Source organism: Grus americana, chromosome 28, assembly GCF_028858705.1.
Source record: "Grus americana isolate bGruAme1 chromosome 28, bGruAme1.mat, whole genome shotgun sequence".
NCBI classification, from domain to species: domain Eukaryota; kingdom Metazoa; phylum Chordata; class Aves; order Gruiformes; family Gruidae; genus Grus; species Grus americana.
Genome location: NC_072879.1, coordinates 777,845 through 799,320, shown reverse-complemented (window position 1 = coordinate 799,320; position 21,476 = coordinate 777,845). Strand labels below are relative to the sequence as shown.

At 48.3% G+C, this 21,476-nt stretch overlaps 1 protein-coding gene across 8 annotated transcripts in view; it reads right to left on the bottom strand.

Annotated features, from left to right (window-relative positions):
• PTPRS (protein tyrosine phosphatase receptor type S) overlaps positions 1-21,476 on the bottom strand; it is a 162,410-nt gene that overhangs the window by 39,031 nt on the left and 101,903 nt on the right. For all 8 annotated transcript variants that reach the window (XM_054805126.1, XM_054805130.1, XM_054805129.1 and 5 more), the window contains exons 7-10: positions 9,023-9,292; positions 6,281-6,862; positions 5,215-5,348; positions 4,901-5,045 (exon numbers count right to left, since the gene is read on the bottom strand). In XM_054805126.1, the coding sequence (XP_054661101.1) occupies positions 4,901-5,045; positions 5,215-5,348; positions 6,281-6,862; positions 9,023-9,292 (1,131 nt within the window). The remainder of the gene's footprint in view (positions 1-4,900; positions 5,046-5,214; positions 5,349-6,280; positions 6,863-9,022; positions 9,293-21,476) is intronic.

The following is a 21,476-nucleotide window of genomic DNA, read 5'->3' as shown; positions in this document are numbered from 1 at the left end:
GGCGGTGCCCTGAGATACAGGGAGGAACACAGGTCTGTCAGTGGAGATGCCACGGGCCTGAGACCTTGGTGAGGTCTGCACAAAGAGTCTGTAGCCCAGCTGTAACCTGGTCACTTTGGGGATCTTAGACTAGACTTCTTTCAATCGCTAATTACAGTTAATCAGCCCAGGTAGCAGAGTGAGACATTTTCAAGGCAACTCTGCAAATCCGATCTCCCGCAATACAGCCAAACTCCAGTAAATAGCTTTAAACTCTCTGCAGACACTGCCAGAAACTGGAGTGTCCTTATATGGCCCCAAAGCATCATCTGCAAGAATGACCACATAAATGGTGGTCACAGTTTCTCTGTTGCTTTCTAATCAACAAAAAGCTCTTTTACTGACTAATTATTTATTTCAAACCTCTGACTCCCATCCCTGAGTCACAAACACATGCTTATGCCCAGCTTCTCTTGAGGACTCTGCTAAATCAAGTCCCAGTTTGCCCAGTTTGCACTGGAGTGAAAGCCACATGCTTTGCATACGCCTCCATTAAATAGAAGTAAGGGGGTTTTGCAGAAAGGGTAAAGAAAGTCCTTACACTGCAGTGCTGAGCACTCTGTCCAGTAGGACATTTTGGGTGTTGTTCTCCTACTTTCATGCTTTATTGCTACATTTTGGCTGTATTTAAAATGGCAGAATGAAACCCTTATCCTCAGAAATCCCACTGCAGAGGGTGACGATCCCCGGCCATGGCTAGCCACGCAAAATAATACAAAATATGTCAAACAAACAAAACCAAAAGTAACAAACTGGAAAGCAAAACATAAATCAAGCCAGTAATTTAAAATAAAAAACGTATCAGAAAGGAAATCATAATAATAAAATAATACTGATATAAAAAATGACTCCTTCCAGAACATTCCCAGTCTGTTTACCTACCTTCCATGCTTCAACTGCTAACTTATAAGACTTTCTTACGAGAGAACAAGAGAAACTGAGCTACGAGGCCAGACCAAGCTCCTGGTGGGTTTCTGTACATGACTGGCTTTTCAATGCCACCCTGCCCCACTGCTAGCTCCCCCACTGAGTTACTCCCCCCCTGCCAGCAGAACCCTAGCTAGTGCAGTAACGGCAATTTGGGACCCCAATCTATCCTCTTTTGGTGAGGTACCTGTGCAGAGACCGGAGAGCAGGGCGGCAGAGTCCCACTGACGGATCTCCTTCACCCGATAGCTCTCTCCATCTGCTGTGATCGATGCAGCACCGACATCTCCAGAATGGAGAAGCACTGCTCCTTCCCACACCCCAGAAGCAACTCGAGTCCCTTTCAGGGTACGGAGGAAAAGACTCAGCCCTCTTCCAGTGCCTGCCATCATGCCGTTCGCTTCTTTTTTCTCCCCGTCAGGGTAGGATTAGAAGCCACCTTTCCTGCTTAGCAGTCCAGCCAAAGCCACCACGGCTGAGAAACCCACTGCAGAGAGGGTCTGACCTGACCTACCCTTTCCATCCTGAAACTCATTATGAAAGCCCCAGTAAGCAGAGCCGGAGCTCCAGCTGGCACTTGGGTTCACTGTTTGCACTGGCAGCTGCTGCGCGTGGTCACGCTCGCTTGCTCACTCACCCTCTACGCTCCAGCACAGGGACCTACCGAGAGGCCCTGGAGCGAGGCCTCCTTTTAGGTTGGTTTGCACTTTCTTTGGTCAAAAAGGCGGGGTGGGTGGGTGATGGGGGAGAAGGCCCAGATCCCACCCGGACCCCCTCCCCGTCACTCTCATCGACTACAGCACCTGGATGAAAACAGCCACCAAGTGCTGGCCATACTGGAGACGCATCTGGGGAGTTCATGGCACTGTGAGTTTCCTTCACAATCCAGCCCAACCTGCGTGAGCCTGCAGGCGTGCGTGCACGCGTGGGGACAGCATCGGGAAGGTGGGAGCCGTGTGCAGGAGGCAAAGCACCGCAGCCCAAACCAGAGGCTGGGAGCTCACCTCTGCAGCAAGCCCCTTTGCTGGAAAGGGAGCTACAGCACAGGCAAGAGCCCCCCGGCCGGCAGATCATCGTCTTTGTCTGCTGGGCTCTGTTTTTACCAGGCAGACGGCTCTTTGGGAACCCCTCCCTGCCCTCCCACGGGCTCCAGGACATACACGAGTGTGTGCAGATCCACGCACGTGTGTGTGAGCCTGCAGCGACAGGGTGGACTGTATTTGTGAATCCGCTTGAGACCAGCCAGTACTCACCTGAACTGCATCTTTTACATGCTTTAAAGTTGACTGTCCAAGCCACAAGAATGACCCTTACTGACCTTGTACAATACAATGTTTTTTAACCCTTTAGGTACCACAGACTTTGTGTAAGTTTTGTTCGCTTCACATACTGTGAGGAAGGGGGAAGGGAAGGAGAGCAGAGCTAATGGGTGGGGGAAACATCCTTTCTTAGGAAGGAACAGAGGGTGAGAAAGCCCCGTTGTTCCTCTACACCTGCACGTGCAGCCTCACAGCACCCACCCTGTCACCCCTGTCTGTTGACGCATGCTTTGCACTCTGAAATTTCTGAGTAGGAGAGTTGCCAAGGAGCCCTGGGAAGGTCATGGCTAGTTGGAAAGGGCAAACCAGCTTCCTCCAACTATGAGATTCCGTTATTTTTACAATCTACGTCTCTGGTACTTGAAGAGTTAAAACCCAGCTACTTCAAGAAGAAAAAGATACTTTACCTTTAGTTTAATGGATTTTACTTTGGTTATGATGCTCAGGAGGAGCCACCCTGACAGGGAGGTGGAGGGTGTTGTGCAGAAAGGTGTGCAATGCAGGGAGGGCTGCGGCATGCAGGCACATGCTTGCCAGCGGAGCTAGGAGGGGAAGAGCACCGACCGCCTCGGCAGGCTGCGGGAGGACGAGGGAGGCTTTGCCGTTGCAGAGACAAGATGCCATCGTGGTGTGAAACCGCCCAGCAAGAGACAGACAGACAGAGAGCAGGGAGCTGGTTTCATCGGGCTGCGAGAGCATGCAGGCAGGCAGGCAGACAGCAGAAGAGAAAAGAAAGAAGAGCCATGGAGCGGGCCAAGGAGGAGCTGAACGGAAAAGGAGCTGCAGAGGGAAGACACAAAAGCCTGTCCCGAGCCAGAAGGTCTGTGAGCCGAAGGATGTCGCCCGGACCAGGGAGAATTGACTCGTTCCTCCAACAGCCAGCCAGGAAAAAATGTTTCACCGTGTTACAGGACACTGACAGCTCCCAGCTGATGTTCTTACGAGCATTAAATTAATGAAACTATCCCTATGAAAGCTGAGCTACACAGAAATAAACCAGGCCTCATTCTGGGCAGGTGCCAAGTTAGAAAAAGCCCCAAAGCCTTCCCCTTTCCCAGATCCCCTTCTCCTCACCCTTTAGGGAAAAATATTCGGCATCACTAAGCCCTACTGCCATCAGCTCCCATACCCCTCTTCCAGCCCGTTTTTATCGAACCAGAAAGCACAAATGCCAGACCCATTTTTCCTCCCATCCCCGTGAATCTCAAGGAGGGAAACCCCTTGTAAAACAGAAGCAGAGCGTGGGTAAGTTTGACACTTATTTTTCAGGTCCTTTCAGTTCATCTTCCCCCACCCCCCAGTGATGCTCCCTCTGACAGTACCATACTGGGATCAGAACCAGCAGATCTGCAGCAAAGTCAGGAAAGGATTTTCTTTCAATACGTAGAGAGAGTAAGCGGGAAAAAAGGAAAAAAGGGGAAAAACATTTGAAGGAAAGAAGAAAACAAAATATCTTTGAATGGACTGGAGGCCTGAGAAAGCCTCAGTAAGGAATTCTGTCTATGCAGAAACGGACTCCCCTTTCCTCCCACTCCTGGGGGGAGAGAAAGGGAAGAGAGAGACAGACAGCAGGACGTGACAATTAAAACGGAAGGATGGGGCAGGCGCCCAGCCGAGCGCCCGCTGCTCTCCCTTGTTAAGGACTCTGAGAGATGGGAGCAGGCGCTCTCTCTCCTCACACTGGTGACCAGAGCCATTTCTGAGTTAGTTCTGCTCCCGGCTACTCCAAACTGCAGCGGAGTGATTTAGTAGAGATGAGAGGAGACAGAAAACACAAAGAACAGCTGCCACAGCCACTCATGCAGTGAAAAAACACCTCGTTTAAAAGCAAAGATCTGTGAAAAGCCCAGGTTGAAATATTGCCATCCAGGGTTATTGTCCCCAGGGCAACAGCAAAGGGAGACAATCCATTAAACTAAAACCAGCACATTTTGGTTGCGTACGCTCCATCCCGGTGTCATTAATATCCCCCCCACAGCCTCCACACGACTCCTCTCTCCCGCTCTGCCGGAGCCCAAACGGGACCGTTCCCAGCGCTTGCTGGGCCAGCAGACCTTCCTCCCCGCGGCTGCGAAGTCACTCATGGAAAAGGGCATGAGGACTGCTTTCCCAAAGGCTGGCAAAAACACTGGACCTTTGATTAATCACCTTCCCTTCTCCTCTTCCTCCTGATTTCCCCCACCGTCTCCCTGCTCCATTGCTTGCGCACCCCCTCCGGACAGCTGCTGCTCAGTTTCTGCTGCACGACAGTGGGGTGCTGTCCTCCCTGAGCATGCTCAGCACCAAGGGCCAGCGCAGCCCATCCACAAGCTCTTCGCTGCTCCCCACCCCATCAAGTGGACGATGCTAACGGGCCTCCCATCGCCCCCCCAAAGCATGCGCCAGCCCCGCTCTTCATTCGCATCTCAGCTATCTGGGTCAGCCAAGGGAGAAGGCAGCAGGTCCCCGCGGCACCCCCCCGCCGCTGCCCACCTCCCTGCGGGGGAACCCCAGACGTGTGACACGCCGCAGCACCACGAACGGCCGCCCCACAGCTCCGTACCCCTGTGCCCACCATCTCTGGCTCCCTGACTGTCTTCCCCTCAGAGAAGGGTGGGAAAAGGAGAGACACCTACTAGACTGCAAGGTGCGCTCTCTGACCTCCGGGGTGAAGGCCCCCAGGCCCAGAGCCGAGCGGGCGGCCAGACGGAAGACATACTCAGTGTTGGGCTTCAGGCCTTCCACAGTGAAGGAGGTCGTTGGCTCGAAGTTCTTCGGCACCTGAGATGGGCGAGGGGGAAGAAAAAAATAAAAACAAACAAAAAGGAGCAGAGGCGAGCCCTGCCCAGAGACACCTGCCCTACTCCCCTCTCTCAGCCACCTCGGGGAACGGAGGGCCGGGATGCTCCTCGGGGCCCCAACCCTTTGCGCTGCTCCTCTCCGGACTCACCTCCCTGCCGTGATCTCCTTCCTTATAGAGGAGCTCATACTTCACTATGATCTCCTGGCGGGGAGGACTCCACGACAACACGATGCTCGTCTCTGTCTTGGCTTCTGCTCGGAAGTTCATCGGCTGCCCAGGAACTGACACAGAGAAGGAGCCAACGGGACAGAGGAGGCAAGATGAGAGACAGGAGGAACCACATTAGTTCGGATAATTAGAAGACTCCTACTCTGTTTTCCTCACAGCCTGTGTGTGAAGAGCACGTCAGCAGCAAAATGCCACACTGCAGAGCGGGCAGGCTCTTCCTTTAAAGCAGTGGAGGGTTAAATCCCACTGCAGGACTCCATCCAGCATGTCCAGAGTTGCTGGAGATGGAAGAGTCCTACAGGATCATAAGCCTCTCCCTTGGCAGTGCAGGATACAGCCCTTCCCACTAATCCCCAGTATTAAAAGATTCTGGAAGTGGGAAGCCCACAAACAGCCTGTGAGGATGCAGGGTTTCCTCACCAGCACCCCACACCATAGCAGAGCACCCAAAAGCACGCTGGGTGACAACCTGTGATAAAACATCTTCTGTTCTCAGCTCGACACATCTGCTGTGACAATTAGGGCTTTGTTTTGCTCTCCTTTTAGAAAAAGGCAAAATAAGGCTCATTCCCCACTGAGCTCCAAGAATGTATTTCTGGGTACTTTAAGAAGACACATGCTTCTGGGCAGTGAGAGTTTTTAGGTCTATTAAAGACATTTAGAAACTGGAAGCAGTAAGATACCTCACTTTGAAACATGGCACAGCAGAAACAGATTCTCTTTGCATAATTGCTTGCCCCACTCATTTAAGCAACAACCTTTCCGAGAAAAAACAGATCAGAAATCATGCACCAGGCCCTCTGGCTCCAGCCACAGGACTGAGCTTCCTCATAGGAAAATTATTTCTATTTTAACCAAATCGAACCAATAAAGGAAAAAAAAAAATGCTCTGGTGACACAGCAGCCACAGCTGGCTAACGTTACAAGCCAACACCTCTCCCTCCTGCAGCTCAGTGCATCCAAAGTTGGTGACACAGGTGCTCACCTCCTTGCTGTGTCTTAACCTGGATGGGGTCGGAAAGAGGACCATCTCCCACGGAGGTGAAGGCCAGGACCCGGACTGTGTAGGTTTCGTCCTCGAGAAGGCTGCCCACCGTGGTCAGGAGGCTGTCGTCCACGTTGTGCTTCTGCCAGTTGCTGACGGGTTGATCAGGCTCCATGGTATAATAGACACGATAGCCACGGATCTGCCCGTTGGGCTCCACCGGCTCCTCCCACTGGATGATCATGGTGGTGCTGCTCAGCATTCGTCCCTGCACGTTACGGGGGGCACTGGCAGGAGCTTGTTCCCCAGTGCGAGTGACCACTGACTCACTGGGAGGCCCTTGACCGATGCTGTTGACTGCAGAGACCCAAATCTCGTATTCAGAGTTGGGGCTGAGCCCCCCGATACTGTAGCGTGTGGTGGTGATGTCCTCTTTGATCTGATACGGTCCATCCTGGCTTTTAGACTTGTATTCAATGACATAGTAGGACACAGGGTCTGGATTTCCAGAGTCCCAGGTGATGGTGATACTTGTTGCTGTTGTCTCTGTCACCACTGGTGTCCCAGGAGCCTTGGGGAGTGCTGAGAATCAGGAAGAACAGACATTTAAAAAAAACCCCACATATGCTGAAATGGTGCCTAATTGGGCTAGTTAGGGCTGCAGGAGCCAGAGGCACAGTACCAATCACAGTGCGGCAGTTCAGTAAAGTGCTGCTGAAATATTATGAACCTAGTTATACACTCTATTATCCTCCTTAAACTGCTCCATCAAAAGGAAAGTGTTCAGCTAAGCATCTGGAATCATTAGCACAGACTTCAGCTGCACATCCGCCGGCTCACAGGGCAGTAAGAATAAGCAGTTTCGCAGGAGCTCCTTCCGAGCACGTAATCAGATCTTCCAAAACAGCGCTGGCAGCCCGGCCCCGGCACTGTTGAATCCCTCCACGTTTAGTGTGCAGGTAAGGGTACGGTGCGGACTGTGCTCTCCAGAACTACAAAACTCTAAGTACTTGGAGTGCTTCCTCTCATGCCACAATGTGCGTTAACACTCGCTCCCCGTCTCGCATCCAGAAGACTACCTTTGGAGCTCACTGGAGACTGCACGCTAAATGCTGGACATCTTTAACAGCAAGCTTTACGTGTTTTCCTCACTACGCGCTTTAGACCCTTTCCAACCTCATCTTCTCTAGATTTGAGCACCTCTAAAGCTCTTATTTCTCCTTTCATCTTCTGCCTGGAAAGATTGCAGATGCAGGAACGTAAGGGGGAGTAGAATACAAATAAAATGACAAAAAGCAGAAGGCACCAGCAGGGCAAGATTCCCCATCTGAGGAGATAGGATAGTTGGAAGCAGAAGCAATGCATCTCACACAGCAGCTTTTTAAATTGATAGGACAAGACAGGGAAAAAGGGGAAGGAAGAAAATATTCGGGACAATAAAGAGCACCTCAGTCCAGCCCCAGGCATCCTTCTGCTAGCACGTGAGCCCGCTCGCTGTGCAAAGGCTCAGGATGAGTGTCATGTCAAGATTCTCCAGTCCCTACCCATCTCTATTGCCAGACCTTCCTTTGTCAGATGCACTGATACAACAGGATTGTTTTTCTTTAGCCCTCCCCTTCTCCAGAGTGTGTCTCCTCCTCTCCCCCACCCGCCCGCACCCTTTCCCACCCCATCTCCCCCCAGATCCCTCGTGGGCATTGCCAGCACTCAGAGCAGACGCCAGCTCATACAAAGAGCTCTACACTCACCCAACCACAGGGGCATCCCGCTTGGGTTTTAATACTCCCCTGCTGAGGACAGAATAGATTGAAGGTTGCACCCGTGCTCCTCTTGGGAATTGCTAGCTGGAAGCTGGGGTTACTCCCCCTCTTGCTGAGGCAACAACGGCCACTAAGATGCTGGAACTAGGCTCTACTGCAAGGGCACACATGCCAGAGATCCTCAGGGCCTTGGCTGAATCTCTAACCTTGGAACAGGATGGCATGCAGGCATCAAGCCATCCAAGGCTCCTTGCAAACTGCCCAGCCAGTCTCAGACCCCAGGACAGAAACAAGCATGCAGGGGTTGGAATCACAGTTTGCTTCATAACAAACAGCTCAGTTGTCCTAAAGCGAGGAAAGATCTCAAGCCACCAGCTTCCCCTTCACTGTGGATTTCTTTTTGTGGGGGATCCCCAAAGATGCATGCACAGATCCCAGCATTTGGCGCTCACGGTGCACATGTTTATCTTCCTGCTCATGCTCACACCTCTACACATATACATACAGGCTTGTAACAACACAGACTTATAGACATGCAGTCAGGCACCCACATGCCCATACAGCCACGTTGCTCCTTCTCCCATGCACACACACACTCATGCACAACTTTCACATGCATAATTGCGTCCCCACACTCCTCACGTGCAGATCGGACAGCGACAGGCTCACCCCGTGCAGACACACAAAGACACGAGCAGAAACAGGTACCCACGCACGCGCAGCGACATTCCCACTCATGCACTGGTGAAGGCTGACAGGCGCGACCACGTTATCTACAAATGCTCATGTGCATAAACATCACACGTTGCCCACGTTCGCTTTGCACACGTGCTCAGACGCTGTGACAACCGTGCACCCAACATGTGCCTTGCACATATATAACCCATGCAGCAGCTCACACGCTCATGCGTGCACGCTCCTACAAACATGCAGTCGGGGAACCCACGCACTCGCTCACGCAGGCGTGCTCACACTCTCTTACATTTCACCGTGATCTGAGCAACGGCTTCTATGACTCCCAGACTGGACATGGCCACACACGTGTAGTTGGCTGAGTCCTTGACATCCGTGAGCTCCAAGACATTACGGCCCACGGGCATGTCATCTTCAGGCGTCAGGTCCTCCGCTCCCTGCATCCACTTGACGTATGGCATGGGCGAACCCACGGCCACGCAGGTGATGTTGACGTTGCCACCGGGCATGATTTCATGGCTGACAGGTAAGATGGAGAAGCGAGGGGCCACACGGCGAACTGTGGACGAGACGCACAGAGGTAACAAAAAAACAAAACAAAAACAAAAAACAAAACAAAAGAAAAAGAAAGAAAAGAAAAAGAAGAAAAGGGAGAAAAAGAAAAAAGAGCAAAAGATAATTTAAATATAGATGGGGTTTGTCATCATTTATTTTCTTCCTTCTTTAAAAACAAAACAAAAACCAAATAAATTAAAAAATCAAAACCAAAAAACCAAAAAAATTAAACTACAAATAAATTTTTACTTCACAAACAATATATAGAATATAGACATAAAAGCGATATTTCATAGCAACAGGGTTCCATTGATCAAGATTAGACCCATCACAGCACAGATAAATACACAAAAATTTATTAGCAATTTCTCATCTTTACTGGCAAGAGCTGGCATGGCGAGCGTCGAAAAATCTCCTCCACAGCCGCTGGGGCCCCCAGCTCCCCGCTCCGCGCCCCAGGAAACCTGCTCCTCCCCTTTTCCAGCGGGGTCTGACTCCCATGTCACCTTCTCCCACATCGAAACGAAACAGCCCCTCCGCCACCACGGCCCGAAACGGTCCAGGTGCCTCCCGCGTCTCCGGAGAGGGGCCCTCTCCCACCGGCCGCTCGGTGCCCCAGGGATGCTGCAGAGGTGGGGTGGTGGCGAGGAGAAGGCTGGGATGGAGATGGGAACTTCTCAAGGTTTTGCCTTGTTGGACCCAGAGAATTCAACAAAGAGAGAAGTATCACATCCCCAAATGCCAGACACACACCACTTGAAAAGTAACGAGGCAAAAATATTTAAAAAAGGGAGGAGAGGGAGTCCCCGGAGCGGGACAGAATTTAGTTAGTGTCTGCGTGTGAGAACCGTCCAGGGGGAGGCAGTCCCCCTGGAGCGAGAAGGAGTGTGGAAAAGATGAGAAACTCTAATGAAATTTTTGTGGTTTTCGGGTATAGAAACCCTAACGAAGCCTCTTTAAGATCTGACACGGTTCCATCGATAGATGCAGCTCTCAGAGTCACAAACATCATGCAAAATAGGTAAAAAAGAGAGAGAGAAAAAGATAGAAAGAGAGAGAGAGAGGAAAATGCAGAGAAATATAATTTATGGGCGGCTAGCAAATGCCCACATGGATACTGAATAGAAAGGGAGCGACAGAGAAAGGAAGGAAGACAAGGAGAAGGAGAACAAGGAGGGGAAGGGAGAAAGAAGAGAGAGAAAGAGAGGGAGGGGAGGGGGAAACCCACTTTAATGCTGCATACTTTTTCTAGCTGATGTGACCCAATGTGGTGGCTCACATTGTCACATCTCAGCCCTGGCGGAATAATAAATAGAATAGAATTAATAAGAAAAACAAGGTAATGAAACTTCAACGTTGAGAAAACAGTGACATGTTCTGTGCATCTCCTTAGCAGAGAGGTGGATGCAGCTTCCAGACCTTACACAATAAGAACATGGACGCAAAGGGGAGGGTGCGGTTTCCTTGGCTCCATTTTCTGAACTAACTGGGCTGGCTGAGGTGGGTGCTCTTCCTCAGGGGTGAAAGCAGGAGAACGCACAAAGGAGAAACGTGAGTGGATCAGAGAGGCCCTAGGGAGGGAGCTGAGGGCAAGGTCCCATCCTGCAAGCAAAGACAAAAGGATACAGACCCCCAGAAGATGCAGGCACAGCAGCAGCCGAAAGAGAAAAGGAGCACGGGATTCCTCCAGCTTCAGACAGCCATGCAGTAAACTCCCCTCAGGTAGGGTGAGCAAGGGGCAGGAGAGTTAGGAGTGCTGGGGGCCCAAAAAGTATCTGTCCCTGCTGTCCTATTCCCAGCTAACCTCTCTGACCAACCTCTAGAAAATCAGTGGCGATTGCATCCGTGCAAAAGCAATGCAAAGGACATCAGCGCTTAGCCTGCCATCGCTCTTCCCAAGTCCTGGTGCCTTCAGACGTCCCCTGGAACTGCTGTCTTGGATTCTCCTAGTATTTCTCTTCCAGCCCACTTCCCTGGCTGCCGCTCAGCTCTACGGATTTTTTCAGACGGGATGGGCGCTGCCAGAGAGGTAGTGGCTGTCTTCCACTTAGTGGGGCTTTGTTAAGCAACAGCCAAATATAGCCTCTGCCGCCTCCTGCAAGCTGACAAGGAGATGTCTTCAAAGAAAGGTGTGCTCTTCCCATCGTGCTATCAGATCCTTTTCTGCACAATTACCAGCAGTGAGGAACCAAAGGCAAGGAAGAGAAGACTCCCAGATTTGCAGCATTAGGAGCTCAGAGATGTCAAAGGAGGGTTCCTGCATGCACGGATTTGCAAAGAGAATGGATAGCATGCCCTCACCTCCAGTGTAGTCGGGGAAAGGACTGGAGTGCAGAGGGAGAGACTGCAAACTCACCTGGACACTAACACCAGAAGATGACTTTCTGCTTAGAAAAAGGTATAAGGAGAGAGAGTACCATGGTTTTCGCACAACCTCAGGCACCAGCACTGGCTCAAGAGAGCAGGCAACATGCTCCTTTCTCCCTCCTGTCACATCGCTACGGAAGACCTTTAGCCCTAGACGTGAGGGTATGCCCCTGTTGCCTACTCCATCCTTCTTTCCACTGTCTGCTTCAAGAGGTACCGCATTTCAGAAAATGGAGCCATGCGAAGACCACACTGGTCACACTCTGAGACAAGATGGAGAGAACTTGAAAAGAAACAAGTGGGGTCAACATGCAGACAGATCTGGGGTGGGTATGACTCTTCTGAGGAGGGGGCTGATACGTAACCTTCCGGAGAGGGGAGGCAAGGTGGGAAGAGGTGAGGAGAAATGGGGAGACATATGCCGGACAAGATCCGGTCAGCAAACAGCATCAACAGCAACAAACAACGGCAGGTGGGATGCAAACACTGAGTTGTCATGGAAACAGAACAAGACAATTAATTCAAACTGAGGCTAATCACAAAGAAATAAAACCGAACTAAAAGAGAAAGGAAGAAGAAAAAAAGGGAAAAAAAAAATAAACCAGAATTTAATAACTGAAAAGCATCATTTGATGTATGGTGGAGCGCTGAGAATCGGAGTCTGAAGGGAACAGACGCTGCTGTCTGCGTGGTTTTGGGCAGGGAAGGGAAGATCCACTCACAAAACACAAGCTCAGGGCCACGGAGCCGGAGCCGTGCAGAGCACGCTGACAAACAACTGCCGGGCAATCCTCCCCACCCTCCTCGCAGCACCCAGGGGCTTAGGCCAGCTTCGTGGGGTCTCAGGGCAGCATTATCACTTTTTGGCTGTTTTAACGGCATTTGTCACACTTAACTACTGGGAAGCAACCAGCACATCTGGACGCCAGCCCAAAACAACGCGCTTTCTGTGAAAAGGGAGAACTGGCATTAGGGTTAGCAGCCCGCTAATGCGAGACCAAAACAGGCAGTAGCACTCGGGTTGCGCATCCTTAAAAAAAGCTACACACTCCTGTGCGTGCACAAGTATACAAACATCCACGCACCAGTCTAGGATGTGACAAGGAGTCCAACATTCAGTGCTGGAGCCCTCAGAGAGTCCCTAGATACATCCCTGCTATGGCTCCGGGCGGTGACAACCGCATTTACTGTAACAGGAAATACTTGCAGGGCTCATCTCTGGATACCAAGAACCATCATGGTGCTGCTTATTTTAATTGCTATACCACTCTGATTTGGCTGTTGACATGAGATTTGTCAAGCTGAGAATCTCTGGGTCAGCGTTTAGGTCAGGGCCTAGGAGGAGGAGAGCGGTGGTGGGAAGAAAGCTTGAAGTGCAGCTAGAGATTGAATCAAGAGCAGTTTCAGCTCTGGCTCCAGCTGGGTTTCACACAGAGCAGCTGAAAGAGTGAAATTTTACATGTAAAAAATGCATTGAAAAGATTCCTTCCACTTTGCTATCCAACACATTCCAAGGACTGGAAAGAAATGAAGAACTGCCCTCTCTGGAAAGGAAAAGTTGGGATGGGGCAGTCAGGGCTCTACTTTATAGACTCTTATCGAATGCTTTTACCAATTTCTGGTTTCAAGAAGCACCTTCCCTGAGTTTCAGGGATGTTTGGTTTCCATGACAGCTTTGTCAGACCTGTTTTACAAAGCCAACCTTGCATGCATACACATATGTGCATGCTCCATGTGCATGTGCAGCATCTCCCGATATACGCACACAAGCAGGCACACACAAACACACATTTTCAATGGCCAAAAAACTCTCAGGAGCTTTTTTCAAACAAGGATACAGCTTGTTACTGATAGAACCAGATTTTAGAACTGGAGCTGGACATTTGTGATACAAATCAAATTATTTCAATGCAGAGAAGCCACTTCTGAGGCACAGGAAGATTTCTGAAGTGCAGTTAGTTATGAGTCTGTTTAATATTGTCTGTTGGGTAAGCATTTCATGCAGTCAAATCTGCATCCCAAATTCTGTTTAGCATAACTTTCCTTGGAAACCGAACAGATCCACAACTTTTCACACGTAAAGCCAATTGGTTTTGTTGCTGCTCACGGATGCAGAGAGGGTAACCCAGTTTGTGTTCTGTGAGTGGCATTTTTTGGTGCATTGTTCTTTCCAACGAGAAGATACCAATCAACATCACTAAGGTTCCCCACCACTACCACTCAGTTAAAAAGAGAGCTGGGGTCCACAAGGTGAGAGATGTTTTGGAAAGGGACAGATTTTACAGACCTGATCGGAAGAGACACTGGGAGATCCAGGGTTGACTTTTGCAACACCAGAATCCATCCTTAAAATGTGTTCCCAGGACGCTGCTAGTGAGAGAAATCTGAGGACCAACCAACCGGTTTGTGCTGAGGAAACTCACTGGTTCCACTTTTTAAGCCCCTTGCAGATTAGCTCAGGGAGAAAAATGTTGGAGGAGGAGTGAGGTGGGGAAAGGAGAACGTACTAGACAAGAACCCGTCACTTCAAACCCCGATTCACATTAAACCAACTAAAAGATAAACATATTTTATATCTTAAAGAAGAAATTAAGTGAAAAAGGAAACAAAAGAAAGTGAAGTGACTGGTTGAAAGCACCAAACAAAACCAAATGGTATTAAACATTTTGACACTCAGCAAGCTGCTGCTCCAAATGAGGTGAGAAGGCGGACATTATTGGCCATTTTGGCGAGACAGGAGTCATTCCGTCTTGCTCCAAAATGAGGAGGGGGTAGGGGAAAGGGTGCCAAAATAATGTGCAGCCTCTACGTTATTAGTGAAGCTTAGATTACACCTGTCCTCCCCTCCCAAAAGGTGGTCCGTCCCTGCCCCGTGCTGTCCGTGCAGCCGCCTCTGCCTTCTCCCTCTCCCATTCCAATTGCAAGTTCATTCCGCTGGGGCGAGACGCTGTTCGCGTTTGGATTTCCGACCTCCGTCCCTCCAGAGGACGAGATACTTCCCTCCTCATGCCCATCTCCTTCCTAATTTCCTTCATGGTAAATAAAAATAAATAAGTAAATAGAGAGATAAATAAAGAATGAGACCAAGGCTTGGATTTGGTCTGGAGGAAATCCATTACCTTCCCAATCATCATTACTTTTCCACTTAAAAAAACACATTAGTTGAGTGACAGGCTGGCCGAACATCTCTGGTCTTTTGTAATTCTTTTTTTTTTTTTCTTTTCTGTTGCTTTTTACAGGATTGAATATAAAATAATCTGAACCCAATTGTTTTCAAGCAGCTCAGTAACATTAAACACAGACTTTACTATTTTATTTTTGTTATTTTAATTTGACAAGGTGTAATCTAATTTTTTCCCCTAAAACAAAGAGAACAGCGATGCAAAAGGTGTAAGAGACACAGGCAGGCAGAGATTTCGAGATCAGTACAGCACAGTGTTCCTGCAAAGTGCCCTCTATAGAGAGATATACATATATATACATACATATACATTTTTGAGGTTTTTGGGGTTTTTTTGGGGGGGTGGCTTTTTGTATCCATTTCCATTTCCTGATACCCTTGAGAAATCCTTCTGCAGAAACACAGCAACATTGTTTTGTTTGCTTTGTTTGGTTTTAAACTAGAATTTCAGAGCTGAGGACACCCCAACCACGGACAGGGTGCTCCCCCACCCATGGCAGTGCTAACGTAACGCTGACAAATTGTCACAGAACTCTCCCTCCCTAAATTCCAGCGCCTGGAACATGGCACTACAGGGGCAGCTGTATGAACTAGCGGTGGTTCTGCCTCCCTCCTTTTCCATTAAAGAATTTATCAATGCTAGCCTAAAAAAGGTATTAAAATTCCTACATTTTAAAATATCAATGATTGTTTTGACCTTGCGGCTATTTGTTAAATCTATAGAGCAAGTGAAATTATTTCATTCTAACCTCGAAATGGCATTGAAAGCGAAAAGCTTAGCAACCGTTCCACTTGTCTATTGAGGGACGGGCTGAGCAACCAGCAGCTCTGGTTTGATGGCCAAATTACACGAGCCAAATTTAATCCAGGAGCAGGCTACAGGCTAAATTATTTGTTAAATTAGTCACATTTTAATATATGTTGAAGCTTTATTTCTTGAGGTCCTAGGCACACTATTTCTGCGTTTTCTATGGTTTTTATTTTAATTGATTTCAACTAGTTTTGCTATTACATGTTTAGCCCTGGCCTGTTTTCATCTTCGGTCTCTCAGTGAGTTGAGGTTTTCCAGAGAGCCTTGAAAAATATTTGAAATGTTCTCAGCAGGACCTGGGCTGCAGAACCTGACTCTGGGTGACTAAGTGCTGTACTCGTACTTGACTCCCGCAGCAGAAGAGGCAAGGCCCAAGCAGGCACAGCGAGTGCACTGTGCTGTTTTTAAATGCCTGCTGAACCATTTAAAACTCCCTATGCTTGAAAAGAGCAGAGCAACAAGAAGCTTGAGCGGAGGGGAAAAAGGATTATCCCTGCAGCACCACAACTGCTACCTTTTGTAACTCCTGACAGGGCACCACTGTGTGAAATAGGGGAAAATTTTTAATTCTGGTAAATTCAACCATGACAATTTGTCCTGTACCAACAGCAGCAGCTCTGCATACTCAGAGGTTGCTAACTCACAGCCCACACAGCTCCACGGTGCATTGTTCATTCTCCTTCCCCTTTGTAATATGGAAGAGCATGCAGAGCCGCTCAGTCCGTACATACAGTGCTCTATCTTGAGCCAAGCAGCTGGCTGTTTGGATCAAAACAGAGCCATCGAGGTGGAAGTCTGAAGCTTTCAAAATTAAGAGGACAGCTACGAAGTGCTCCATTTCAAGGGGGCAAACCAGCTGTGGCCGTAGATCCCAGACAAGCAGACAGATACCCTCTCTAGGGCACAGCCCGGACCCGGCACGTGTGGACTCATTGATGCTTGGAGAAAAATACCATCAGGTATGAGTTATTCACCCGGTTTTATCCACCAGAGTGCAGCAAGCATCTCAGCCCCTCTGGGCAAGATTCAAAGCCTCTGAAAAAGGGGCAAAACCGTTTCCCTTCCATCCTAGCTGAAAGGAGGCCATGCAACTCTCTGCATGGGTGCATAGACAGGCATTCGCTTTCTGCCTAGCTATGAGAACTCCAGGGTCTCAACCCAGCCTCCCTGTGCAAGGAGAGGCGTGAAGCTCTCAACCGCACCCAGTGAGACAGACATCTCTTGATACATAGGACTTCAAATCCGTCCTTTCCTGCGATCACTATGGGCCAGAAGTTTGGTGGTATTTGTGTCCCTGGGGATACAGAGAAGCATCCAGTCAGACTTCTGAGAGCCAGGTGAGTTGTATAGCTCCCATAAAAATCAGCATCGCCATCTTAAGGTGCGCTGACTTGCCTGCTAGAACCGTGTCTTTCTTTGCACAGGTGAAATTTGGACAACTGGCGTAGAGCAGAAACCTTCATAGACCCTAGGCTGGTGGCAGAGTTCCTCTCACCTATTTCTGACCTGCTTTGGTGGGTCTCCATAAAGATAAATCTGCATTTGACCTCGGAAATTCCCTGTTAGCAGAGTCTTTGTTATTTTGGACCATGGCATGATCTGATCTGTAATAATACACAAGGCAAACCCTTAATCAGTAATTTCAAGACCATGCCCATAACTTCTAGCAAACCATATGAGCTCTTTTAGCCAGGTATCAAGTCTCTACTTCCTCGCCCAGATCATGACTACGTTCAATTTAGCTGTAGTTTATTGTTGTTGATATTATTATTATTATTTTTATTGGCTCTTAAGGAAGAATTTAATCTTAAAACCTTCTCAGATCACAAGAGATTCTAGCAGCAGCAGTGCAGTTTGGATGTGTTAGAAATACTTTATAAAAGATAAAATAAACAAATAAAAAACAATGGTGTATAAATCCCTTTTTAATTGCACCTAAATCCTGAAACTCAAACTCCTGTTCATGAAGGAAAATCTTGTAATTAGTAGTGATTATCACCTTTTAGTCCTAGGCAGGAGGGAGGTGGGATGGGAACACCTCATTTCAAATGCTATTCCTTCTCTCTTGCTCTTTTTAAATAGAACAAGCCTTTTTTCTTTTTTCTTTTTTTTTCTTTCTCTTTCTTTAAATAGAGAAATGGGGCTGGGGGATGTCTTTCGGTTATCGTTGGCATCAACGTTAGAAGAGCCACAGCTGGCCGCTTCAGAAATACATTATCAACAGTGCAGCATTTCGGAGTGGTACCCTTGTATCTAAGGGGAGAGGGGGAGAGATTTGAAAGGGGGAGGGGGGAATACCAGCACTGAGGGTCCGAGCACTGAAATCTCAGCATTTTAAGAAAAAGAGAAAGACAGACAGAGAGAAAGAGAGAGATAGAGAAAGAGAGAGACAGATACTGTGTCAATACTGCACTGGATTTCTCAAAAATCACACAGCTTTAATACCTGTACACTAGGAAAGCCACTCCTTTGGTAGATTATTGAGTAGTGAGGACTGATGGGCAGAGGGAAATGCATCAAAGGGAAAGGAAGGGCATTCAGTTCTGCAAAGGGCAAAAGCACCAAGCACCAATGGTACAACTAACACACTGCAAAAACCCCACCTGTTTACTATCCCATGTGGCTCACCCACTCGGGATGCACGCATGGGAGGCAACAGAAGCTTAATGGGGATAAACAGGGAGATGAGAAGAGGGAAAAGAGGCATTTTCAGCTAGAACGTAACTTGTCGGATTTCTTGTTGCTGTTTACAATAGAGATGCAGCTGACAGATGTGTCCCAGCAGCCTTGTTTGGTATCTACCGCTGCTGAATTTCTCTTTCCATGCTCCTTTAGGAAGGAGGGCTCTACCTTCTCTGGACCTGGCTGGTTTTCAAGGTGCCTGTAGCCAGGCAATAATGGTTCGATGACAGGGAAGAAAGAGGGTAAATGGGGAGAGGCAGAGCCATTAGACCCAGCTACCCTTCTGCAGAAGGCGGCAGGCTGGCTGCCCTTCACTTCCGACACCGCAAGGACGAGGCATCACCCTCCTACAAGGGAATCTGCCAAGTTCTGCTGATGAGACGAGGCGCTGCCTGATGATGGGGCTCTCCACGCACACACGGGTGCTAAGGGAAAGACAACTGCGTGGGATTCAGTAACGCAGCAGGAAGCTTTCTGCCTTTACCCGTCCTGGGCTGACAGCAGATTAGCTCCCGGACGCAGTGTCTTAGGTATTACTGGAGGGAAATGGCCAGTTACCGGCGAGCGAGTCCTGGATTGCTGGGGAAGCCCTTCTGAGCAGGGATCAGGGTTTTTCTTTGTGTGCAGGATGTGGAACAAGAGCCACACCTCCAAGAAATACGTAAGTAATAACAAGACCCAGGGTCTGCTCTAACTCTTGGAACGACACCCTGGCTTCTCACCATCTTTTCCACTTCCCAGATCCCTCCCTCCCCCCAAAACAAAGGTTTGTCCCAAATAGCAGGGCTTCCATGGACAGGCGTTAGAGCTGTGTGACTCCTTTCCTCCTGGAGGGATTGAGGAGTTCAGTTACCACCGGGTGGGCAGGAACACTGGCTTCTCACAATGCGTTTGGAATAAACTACAGCACAGCATAACCAATCAAAACTGAAATAGGAAATCAAGAGAAAGCAAAAAACCCAACAGAACAAAAAAATTTAGAAAGTAATCCACTTCAAATAAACCAGAATTGTAAAAAAACCCAAACTATACATATTTATATATAGAAAAAATAATTCATAATTAATTTAAAAAGTGGCATGCAAAGAAGATTGTTACATTCTCCTATCATGCATCAGGCCCAATGTCCAAACGGCAAGGTAACCATGACGACAAAAAAGTGCAAGAACTCAGCAACATTACCAAAGGATGCATAGAGAGGCCCACAATGCAACTCAACTCATCTCTGCGAGACCCGGGAACGGGCGGGTCTCGCTCATCTTAAAGATTTCTTGCTTTTTCTCTTTTTTTTAAAATTTTTTTTAAATTTTTTTTTTCTCTTAAGAATGTAAAAATGTGGGTAAAGAAAGTAAAAAAGAAAAAAACCACACCAACCTTCTCGTAGCTCTGAGGGATGTTAAGGGGGTTTGATGCGGAACACAATGACATGAGGAGAAGAGAAAAATAGGGGAAACACAGAGAGAGTAAAAAAAGGCCTTCTCAAGGCTGTCAGCTGCAAATTGATTGTTTTTTTTCTCTTAACCAAAATAAAAAAGAAAAGAAAAAAAATGAAGGTAGTAACGACCCTCTTTCCTGCCTTCCTAACGTTCCCCCTCCCATCCAGCTAGGTACCTTTTGTTTGAGAACAACCGGGCTCTGTACAGAGGTCAGACTGTGAGCAATCCGAATTCAGAATCAGCACCCAACAGAGGTGCCAGCCCCCGAAAGGAGTTCTCACTCGTGTTAAGTCCACCTGCTCTTTAGAGAAGGGGGAGCGGAACCCGCACCAGGCGGAGGAGACCCGACACAAAGGAGACCCCCAGGCTGGAAATCCGCTGCCCCAGCCCGTGCTCCCACCAGCCCCCACACCCGGCCCTGCTGCACTAACTCCGCAATGGGACTGAATAAGGAAAAAGAAATAATTAGAAGAAGGAAAGAAAAGCAAAACAAAACCAAAACATTTCCTTGCAATGTTAAAACTTACAACTCCTATCCCAGGTGTTCTATAGAGACAAGCATGTTATGGGAGAAACAAGTCAATTGGAAACACAAGAGTGTTCAAGACTCTTTTAAAACAAAAAACGGGAAGAAAAATGTGCGTGAACTTTCCCTCCCACCAAAGCAAATCCATTTCAGAAATTTGTTACCTTTCCACGATATTAACACACATGAAACAAGGAATTAAACAGCATGAAAAACACCCAAACCACAGGCCGAGCTTGCTTACACGGTGTTTTCTGCACTCTCTCGGCCGGCTAATGCTGGCTTTGTTTTTCAGGCAGGCCGCGGGTACACACAGGCTAACTTGGATAGAAAGAGGGCTATCCACCTGGAGCCGACTCGTATCCAGGTGCGGAGACAAGCAACTCCAAGGTTACAACCTTTGTCTCCTGGGTAGTTTCCGAGTGGCCAGAAAGGTAGAGGAAATTTATAAATAAAAGAATAATGAAAAATCCCCACATTTTTTCCTGTTTCTTCTTTTTTTTTTTTTAAAAAAAAAAGAACCCAAAACATTCCAGCTAAGCTGTCTGCGAAGGATTTAGCCCTGAATTGGTATCAGATCCAGATTTATGTTCCCAAAAGAAGAATTTCGGGGCCCAGGCAACAGGGCAAATTTCAAACGCAATTTTCCAGCTGGCCACAAAAGGCTATTTAAAATTTAGCTTGGAAACATTGAATTATTAAAAGCCTTCTCTCCATGTGCATGTGATTTAGTGAGCGTGAGACACGAGAGAGAGAGAAAGAGAGAGAGAAAGGAGTGCACACAGGAGCATGGCTCTGCATTTGACTGCAGAGTTAACGTGAGTGTAGGTGGGAGGCGCTTCCTCTGTCGATGGGATGGAAATGGGAACAGTTTGCTGGGATGTAACTTTTCTTTTTTTCCTCCCAATGGTATTTTTCTTTTTTTTTTTTTTTTTTTAAAAAAAAGCGAGAAGGACCAGCCCTGCTCTCTCATTACCAAAAGGGTTTTGCTGTGGAAAGATATTAAACCAAAGCTACACACAAAATGTTACAGGTCAGAGAGATTAAAATAAGATGACAAAGAAAGCAGAAAGGCTACTGCCCCACTGGGTGTGAGAACATCGAGGGGGCATCAAGCAGAAGCCGATCCCCCTGTCATCTGTTCCCCATGCTACACGGGTAAAGGAATCTGTCTGCGGTGGAGAT